Below are 9,102 nucleotides of genomic sequence, written 5' to 3' on the forward strand. Positions count from 1 at the left end.
AATATAAATACAGACTCTAACATTGTCAGCACATGAAACTCTTTATTATTTCTTCATATTTATTTATTAGGCTGGACCTAATTGTATTATTAAACATATTCAATATATCTGAATAAAATGTATTTTGTTTGTGTGTTTTTGTTGATGTCTTTTATTTTGAAGTTCTGTTTTGTAGTTTCTGTTCATGGTCTTTGTAGCTCTTGTATTGTTTCCCAACTTTAAAGGGGCCATGGGATGAAAATGTAAGCATTGCCACTTTGTAGGTGTGAGCAAAAATGTGTTGTTTTGGGTGTGTCCTTTAAAATGCAAATGAGGATGAGTGCAAACACTGATCACAATGATGGTGGTTTGATGCAATTCAAACTCAATTGTGCTGTCAACTATTTTTTCTCTCTCTCTTTGTCTCTGCAGTAAATGGCAGTGCTGTGGTTGGATATTGCAGATTAAGAGGCGGTATTATTATAATAAGATCTCCTTATGACATCATAAGGAGAGCCAAATTTCAATGACCTAATTTTTGCTCACACCTACAAAGTGGCAATGCTAACATTTTCATGCCATGGCCACTTTAATTGTGTCCATGTGTTTTTTAGTAGTATGTGTATATATATATATATATATAACCATCGGCATATCGGCAAGAGCACGAGAAAGGCCGAAACCGATTGTTTATTAATGAACTGCATAAAGAAATCCATTATATGTAAAAAATTTGTTAATGTTGTTAATAAAATAAATGCTGAATAGCAAAAACCACCTTTGAAGGTTGTCTTTGGGGACACCAAAGACTTATTTTACATCTTAAAAAATCTCACAATATGACCCCATTAGCAATATTGCATTAATATTATTTGGGTATATCTACAAAAATTTTTATTATTTGATTACATTAGATCTTGGTTTTCTTTGCAATGGCAGATGTATTTTAAAACACTGCAAAGAAAACTTAACATTAAAACACAAGAGTCAAGGGCCCAACTAAAGCAAACATGGATCATCACAATGGTGGTTTGTTGAAATTTCAATATTTTTTTCAATAGGTTGAGGTTGCAAACCTGATATTGATTCAGTGCAAATAACATTGACAATCACACGCATGCTATCTCGGGTCTCTCTGCTCAGTATTGCATTACCTGTTGCACTCTTACCAACGCCAGAGACTCTCAGTAACACAATCCTCAGCCCGTGTACATCATGTGATTGATCATGTTCTGGCAAACAGTAAATGACATTTAAATATTATAACAGTAAATTACCTGGTGTTAATTTTAACACAGATTGGTGTACATATGGGAACACCAGCAGGGTGTTGAAGTAACAATGAGTGTGATCTATTATTAGAGAAATGAGAATCAATGTTATCAATAACTAGGTGTGTCACAGTCCTTTTATGTATTGATGTATGTCTGACATGAATGTCAAGTCTATTTTACAATATTGGTAACGTCATACTGTATTGTTTAAAAAAATACTTGTTTAATACACTAATGATACACTAATGATATAATGACATGAGTACAGCTTTATATCTTCCATACTCAAAACAAAACTACAACTGCCGAAGATGTTTAAAAATATTATTTTTATATTTGTTGTATCTATAACTGCTATAAAATACCAAAATGTGAAAGAGTACATAATACATTATAGCATCAGTATTTTATAAATCTAGCTATGGAGTCATAATTCCTTGGGACTGACCATTACTTGCTGAAGCCATAATAACTATCTCATCTTCAGTCTGGAATTATCCGGAATGATCAGTCGATTATTTCATCCAGAGTCCATCAGCTTTGCGATCCCATCCTCATCAGCAAATATGTTGTGGAATTTTTACCTTGTTGAAAACATGAATAATTATAGTCAGAACCCATTGCAGTTTGAAATGTTAATTCCCTGGTGTTAATTTAACACCGGTTGGTGTTCATATGGGAACCACCGGCAGGGTGTTTTAAAGTAACTCTGATGGTGTGTTAAAGTTAATTAAATAATTAAAGGGGACATATTATGAGATTTTTTTAAGATGTAAACTAAATCTTAATCTAGGGTCTGAGCAAAAGTGTGCCTTTTTGGGTGTGTCATTTAAAATGCAAATGAGCGGCTGAAGTGCAAACACTGATCACAATGATGGTGGTTTGTTGTAATTGAAACTCAATTGTGCTGTCAAGTCCTTCTTTTCTCTCTCTTTCTCTCTGAACTAGATGGCAGTGCTGTGTTTGGATAGTGCAGATAAAGGGGGCGGTATTATCCTATTCTAACATCACAATAAGAGCCAAATTACAATGACCTATTTTTTCACATGCTTGCAGAGAATGGTTTACCAAAACTAAGTTACTGGGTTGATCTTTTTCACATTTTCTAGGTTGATAGAAGCACTGGGGACACAATTATAGCAGTTAAACATGAAAAAAGTCAGTAACACCGCCCCCTTTATGTGCACTATCCAAACACAGCACTGCCATTTAGTTCAGAGAGAAAGAGAGAGACAAGAAGGACTTGACAGCACAATTGAGTTTCAATTGCAAGAAACCACCATCATTGTGATCAGTGTGTGCACTTCAGCCGCTCATTTGCATTTTAAATGACACACCCAAAACGGCACACTTTTGCTCAGACCTAGATTAAGACTTAGTTTACATCTTAAAAAAATCTCATTATATGTCCCCTTTAAAAAAGTCAAGTGACATGGTCCCTTAAAAGTCGCCATTATGGTGATCAGTGATTTTTTAGTAGAACTTGACTTTTACCTTTACATAACTTTGTATGTTTAAGGCATGTTTGTTATGGCAGAGAGAAGACGATAGCACAACTCTTTATGGTGAAATGTCAAACAGAGTAAGCCATTCTTTGCAAGCATGTGAAAATTAGGTTGTTCTGTTTTGTTGGTAGCAAGGTCAGTTATAATGATACTGCCCCTCATTGGTGTTCCCAGAGAAAAAAAGAATTGGCTGAACAATTGAGTTTTAATTTCAACAAACCACCATCGTTGTGATCAGTGTTTGCATTTAAACAACTAATTTGCATTTAAGAGAACACACCCAATACAGCACATTTTTGCTCTGACCTACAAAGTGTCAATTTTAACATGCTATAACAAATGATTGTTTTTTAGCTAAAACTTCACACAAACACCCTGGGGACACCAAAGAATTATTTTACATCTTTAAAAAATCTTATAATATCACACCTTCTACATTTCTAGAGTAAAGTAACTATTGTTAAACTATGATATTCAAAATTGGAGTCTGATAACAAAACAGAAACAATTCTGTCAAAAGCACAAAGAAAAAACAAAACACACTAATACCTTTGCCCACACCACTGGAAACCAACGTTGGATTATCCCTTTACAGCACACATCCAGATATCAAGAATCAGCAAATGAAACATGGTGGCATATTCCATGTTGCAGTGCATGCTGGGATCTACCGTAGTATAAAACACATGACTCCCATCATGCAATGCAACATAGTTATATCACCATTGTTGCGAAAGCTTGATCTGTGGAAAGGACAGTTAAAAAATCTCATAATAATAATTAAAGTTTGATAACCATTTAATTTGCTTGATGTGTGTTAAGATTACATAATGCAATGCCACATCGAAAAGTCCAAAGCTTGAACATCACATTTATGACTAATAAAATTATGGATATGTACATGTAAAAATAATCACAGTTGTTTTTTCTCTAAATTATTACTTTAAGTTATTGTTTAGTTTTATTCTTTAGTTTAACCTTGCATCACATTGCATCACATTGCAGCAACATGAGAAATACTAATAATATTACAGTTTAAAAAAAACAGATTCATGACAAAATAACATAACAACAAAACAGTTAAACATGTATGTAAATGTAAATTAAGCTATGAATATGATTAGAAAATGAAAGTAAAACTAAATTATAAAATAAAAGTAAAAAAAAAAACATAAACCAAACAAACCACGTTTAATCATGATAGTACAAAATGATTCTATAGATGGCATTTTAATTTATTTATTAATTTTAATTGTGAAAACTGCCATTGAATTTATCATTGTATGGTGTTTCTTTTAAATGTTATATACAGCATTGTTTAGTTATGCTGTGGGGTCTTTCCATCACTTTCATCTGTTTTTTTTTTTTTTCCAGCAAGATAGAAAACTCCAGCACTAACTGCTCCTGCCACAGCTGCTGCACCTCCTGCTGCTCCAGCTAGTGCTTTAAATTCTTTTAATGTATCTGCTCCCATCTTTCCTGCTAATGTTAATACTGTTGCTCCTCCTGCTGCTGCTCCTACTCCTGCTCCTAATCCATGGACTACTATTGCTACTGCTTTTAATAATCTTTCCCTTTTTTCTTTCAGTAATCTTTCTTTTCTTTCTGCTTCATTTGGAATTTTTTTCTGCATCTCATAGTCCTGTTTAGCATATTTATTGTATCCGTTCATCATCCTCAATGACTCGATCTTTCTCAGAAGTTCAGTGACCTGAGATTGATCTTCACTTTTGTTATTAAACACATGATATCTGCCGAAACACTGATCAACCAGTGACCTCAGTGTTTCAGATTTACTCAAACATATCTCTACTGGCTCATTTAATAGATCTCCATGAGTAAAGAGCACCATTGTGTGTTTTAAAGCTGTTGTCCCAAAAATGTCCTGAATCCACATCAAGTTCAGATTGTCCTGCTGCTCCTTTGAGAGTTTCTCCACCAAATTAATCACCAGCAAAAACACATCAACACCCTCACGTGAACATTCAAATATCTGTTCTATTTTTTTATTTTTTTCTAGGTCAGGAAGTTCTATAGTATCAGTCACATGAATGTTTTGTCCATTCACTTTTGTATGTGCTGCCTGGCAAATTTCAGTGTGAGACTCAGGTGAAAAACCTACTTCAAATGAGTCTCTGTCTCCACCTATGATGATGTTTCCTGATGCACTCTTTCCTGATCCAGTTTTACCCAACAGCACAATACGCAGATTTAATGCTGTAAATAAAGATGGGCAAATAGACAGACAGACAATATGGATAGATGGATAAATAGACAAACAGGCACAGATAAACATGAGAGAGACAGATATTATTAAATACTTACATACAGGAGGTATGTCCGCGCTGTTCCTCCTCATTTCCATTTCAGTTAAAGAATTTTTTTGTGAGTTCAGTTAGACTTACAGTTTTCTCCTTATTGTTTGTTTCTTCCTTTATCATAAAATAACAAATGCACATAATTACAGACAAAATTAGTTTTTTTTAAATAGAAAAACTAAAAATGTATGTGTAATTTAAAATGGATTATAATTCAGAATTAAGTGATATCCCAGGTAACAGAAAAAATTCTAAGAACGTTTAATGAAAGTTCCCAAAGTTCCTAATAACGCTATGCCGGGCATGAACATGTTAACATTGCCACTTTGTAGGTGTGAGCAAAAATTAGGTCATTGAAATTTTGCCCTCCTTATGATGTCATAAGGAGCTCTTATTATAATAATACCACCACCCCTTTATCTGCACTATCCAACCACAGCACTGCCATTTAGTTCAGATAGAAAAAGAGAGAAAAGATAATTCACAGCACAATTGAGTTTCAATTGCATTAAACCATCATCATTGTGATCAGTGTTTGCACTTCATCTGTTCATTTGCATTTTAAAGGACAAGTTCGGTATTTTACACTTAAAGCCCTGTTTTCAGATTGTTTATAATGAAATAGAACGGTTTTGACTGAAATTTTGACATATGCGGCTGCCCCGAGAATTTTTGGGTGTTTGTGTTTCACCTCCCACCTTTACAATGGGTTTAATTGTGCACTGGAACATTCCTTCCTAAAATGCATTAAACTTTCGTTTACAAAGATGTGAAACTCACCGAGTGGTCAGGGGTGTTCACTGGTATGCTCACACAAAAATCACTGCAAAATACGCATTCCAACATGTTTTATCGTAGTGTTTGCCAACACCATTGACTTGTATTAGATGTGCTGTGAGGTACGGTATTACGCCGCACTGAGAACTTTGTTTCTATTCTTGCAATTGGCAATGGCGGATTAGCGCCACCACCTGGGCTGGAGTGTCTATTATTCAAGCTCTAAGTGGAAGAATGTACGGGTGTGAGGCGTTTGGAAAAATAGGTCCACAAGTTTACAACGAATGCTAAAACAGCTGTTGGAAAGCATCTTTTGCAGCGATTTTTGTGTGAGCATATCAGTGAACACCCCTGACCACTCGGCGAGTTTCACGTCTCTGTAAACGAAAGTTTAATGGATTTTAGAAAGGATTGTTCCAGTTTACCATTAAACCCATTGTAAAGGCGTGAGGTGAAACACAAACATCCGAAAATTCTCAGGGCAGCCGCAAATTTCACACAATCTGAAAACAGGGCTTTAAGTGTAAAATACCCAACTTGTCCTTTAAATGACACACCCAAAACGACACATTTTTGCTCACACCTACAATGTGGCAATGCCTAACATTATGAGATTAGACACTTCTAGCATATGATTATGCTTAAATCAACTACACTTCTTATGAACAATATATTTATGTTTTATTTTCACCTGTTACTTTTTAACAGGTGAAAATAAACACATTCAAGTGATAACTTGAATGTGTTTATCTGTTATTTACAGTTAATGTTCATTTAAGATTTTGTCTGTAGTTCAGTTGTACTTGTGTTTTGACTTCTCTCTATTTCATCATTAATGTTCATTCATCATGTCATTATTTAAGTGTCAATTTTTAACTCTGTAAAATGGACTCCTGTAGACACTGAGCCATTTAATAATATACGCTGATGTTGTTTTGTATTTGTTTGTATGATACAATCTCTGTGTATGTACTGCGTCTTTTTAGTTTTTGGAAAATAATTATAAAACAATTTGTAACTATTTCATTACAGACTTGTTTTATTGTATAGCTGACTATTCCATCACCTGGGTTATATTGGTTTTCTGCATATTTTAAGCTATGAACAAAATTATATTAGTTAATGAGATAAACAAAATTTGTTTATTTACCCTCAAAACAAGAATTTCTTAACAGTTTATAAATTATTTAAAGAAATTCCATATACATGTAAGATTTGTAAAATATTAAAAATTTTAACGTAATGCATAAAACTGTTTTTGTACTGTTTAAAACAGTATTTTTACCAACTTTTTCTGGCAACCACAGCTGTTTGTTACAGTAACTTCAGTTTGTACGAATTATTTAGTATTACTTCAAACATACCTGTTTTTGTTGAATGCATGTTTTGATGAATCCTGTGTCTTTTGGCTTGATATCAGATCTGTAAGTTCCTACAGGACAAAATGATTGAAATGAGACAAAAAGAATTTCGACCCAACCTGCATGTTATGACAAAATAACATAAATACACCAAGCCTTTAAAGTCTTTACTCTCTGCTCTTTTTCTGCTTGTGTAGGATGGGTTCTGGTCTAGTGTTCCTAAGCTCAATTATTCCCTCATTCTCTTTACTCATTCTGTTTGAACATATTATAGGTGAATTGTACAAGGGTTAAAGTATAGGGTTATTTCAACTTAGCAAGGTAAATCCACTATTATATAAAATAAGGTAAAATAAAGATATTATTCTCTCACTGAACAAAAATAAATGACTACTAATTTAAAGTAAATAAATCTACATTAGCATCAAGTTTTACAGTATTTTTAACATCATAATAATCTTACTTCAAGTTCAGCAGGTTGTTGTTTAAAGTTCAGCAGGCTAAATGAAGGGGAACTCCACTTCACCCTCCCATTTATGTGAAAGGAAAACTAACGCACAGACAGACACACCCATTGCTTTGTCATATGAACTGTAGCATATGAATAGGACAGGATAGGATCATAGAGACACAGTATATAAGAGTTGAGATGACTAATAAAATCAGAAATAGATTTTGCTCACCACAACAAAAACAAAACACTGGTGATGGCGCACCATAAAAATACTTCTGGTGACGGGGCACTACAACATATGCAAAAAACACTGCTGGTGACAGCATACTATTACACATTTCCAGCCAACATTGCTTTGTGGGGCCAATGTAGGCCCCATATGGGCTTGCAATATGGACCCAAAGTGGGTTTGTGCGCGGGTTCCATGCTGGCCCCATCTGACTTAGCCCACATGAACCTTCAGTAGAAACTATGAACTAAACCAAAGCCATGTGGTTGGGTTGAAGAAGTGATGAAGTTAATTAGATAATGAAGAGATGAATTAAGTGATGATTGACTATTAATGATAAACACCTGCTGGTAATAAACAGAATCATTAAAGAAAGATGAACAAGAAGAGAATAAAGACAAAAGACCAGCAGAAAAACAACAACTACAAACATTCTATAGAAATTATTGGTGGAGCCAATGTACCCAGGGGCCCGTTTCAATAAGGAGGTTCAACCAACTCTGAGTTTAAACTTGAACTCTGAGTTGATTTACTCTGAGATAGTAAACTCTGAGTTTTTGGTTACAGAAAAGCTGATCTGAGTTAGTTCAATCGACTCTGAGTAGATTGACTCTGAGTTAAGCGCGTGCACAGCCACAATGAAAAGCCATCATCAATGGAGCTCAGATATTACGATTTACCGTGGCAACAGCACGTGACAAAGAGGTCTTAATCATTTTTACTACTAAAACTGAAAGTGTTACTGCAAGTGTACAGCAACTACGAGCATATATTTTAAAGAAAAGAGTTGTTTTTGTAAATTGCTACTCTAGTTAATGTGTACATTTCATTTTCCATCAAACTTAAAATATCAGAAGTAAATAAATTGAGGACTTTACGTTATTATATTCATTTACATGCAGATGCAATCCCATGGACAAAAAGATGACAGCAGCGCAGCTAAAATAAAATTAAGCATAATACTTTGTTATAAGGCTACGAACTTTACAAATGTTTGTCATGAATAAAACAAAAATTCGCCCAGCCGGGATTCGATCTCCGATCACACGTCTGGCCCAACTATTACACACAGCACTACCCACTAGACCAGCGATAATGACGAGTGGATACGTAAGAAATGTCAAGGCAACTGTATAAATGTAAGAGCACCACAAAGACTGATATTAGTCATATAATGATATTTATATATCTAAAATGACTGCAAA

At 34.4% G+C, this 9,102-nt stretch overlaps 1 protein-coding gene across 4 annotated transcripts; it reads right to left on the reverse strand.

The window, feature by feature from the left end:
* Nucleotides 1-1,014: 1,014 nt before the first annotated feature.
* On the reverse strand, nucleotides 1,015-7,735 carry LOC135752424 (GTPase IMAP family member 9-like). Of its 4 annotated transcripts, XR_012336537.1 has the most exons (7): nucleotides 7,678-7,710; nucleotides 7,218-7,285; nucleotides 5,084-5,190; nucleotides 4,881-4,975; nucleotides 3,308-3,501; nucleotides 1,702-1,837; nucleotides 1,015-1,211 (listed from the first exon to the last, which is right to left on the reverse strand). XR_012336537.1 is itself a non-coding variant. In XM_073814284.1 (5 exons), the coding sequence occupies exons 4-5, from the start codon at nucleotides 5,121-5,123 to the stop codon at nucleotides 4,077-4,079; spliced, it is 939 nt and encodes a 312-aa protein (XP_073670385.1). In that variant the 5' UTR covers nucleotides 5,124-5,190; nucleotides 7,218-7,285; nucleotides 7,386-7,469; nucleotides 7,678-7,735; the 3' UTR covers nucleotides 4,060-4,076. The 4 variants fall into 4 exon arrangements, 2 of the variants coding, with proteins under 2 accessions (XP_073670385.1, XP_065126976.2); XR_012336538.1 differs by lacking the exon at nucleotides 1,015-1,211 and having other exon boundaries at nucleotides 1,568-1,837; XM_073814284.1 differs by lacking the exons at nucleotides 1,015-1,211; nucleotides 1,702-1,837; nucleotides 3,308-3,501 and adding an exon at nucleotides 7,386-7,469 and having other exon boundaries at nucleotides 4,060-4,975; nucleotides 7,678-7,735.
* Nucleotides 7,736-9,102: the final 1,367 nt, after the last annotated feature.

The sequence above is a fragment of the Paramisgurnus dabryanus genome, chromosome 4 (genome assembly GCF_030506205.2).
Source record: "Paramisgurnus dabryanus chromosome 4, PD_genome_1.1, whole genome shotgun sequence".
Taxonomy (NCBI): Eukaryota; Metazoa; Chordata; class Actinopteri; order Cypriniformes; family Cobitidae; genus Paramisgurnus; species Paramisgurnus dabryanus.

Bases quoted from the DNA above. Each gene is read 5' to 3' on its own strand.
- LOC135752424 (XM_073814284.1), bottom strand. From the start codon at position 5,123: ATGGAAATGAGGAGGAACAGCGCGGACATACCTCCTGTAT. The intron at 4,976-5,083 runs GTAAGTATTTAA...CTTTATTTACAG, and splicing joins CGCGGACATACCTCCTGTAT to CATTAAATCTGCGTATTGTG.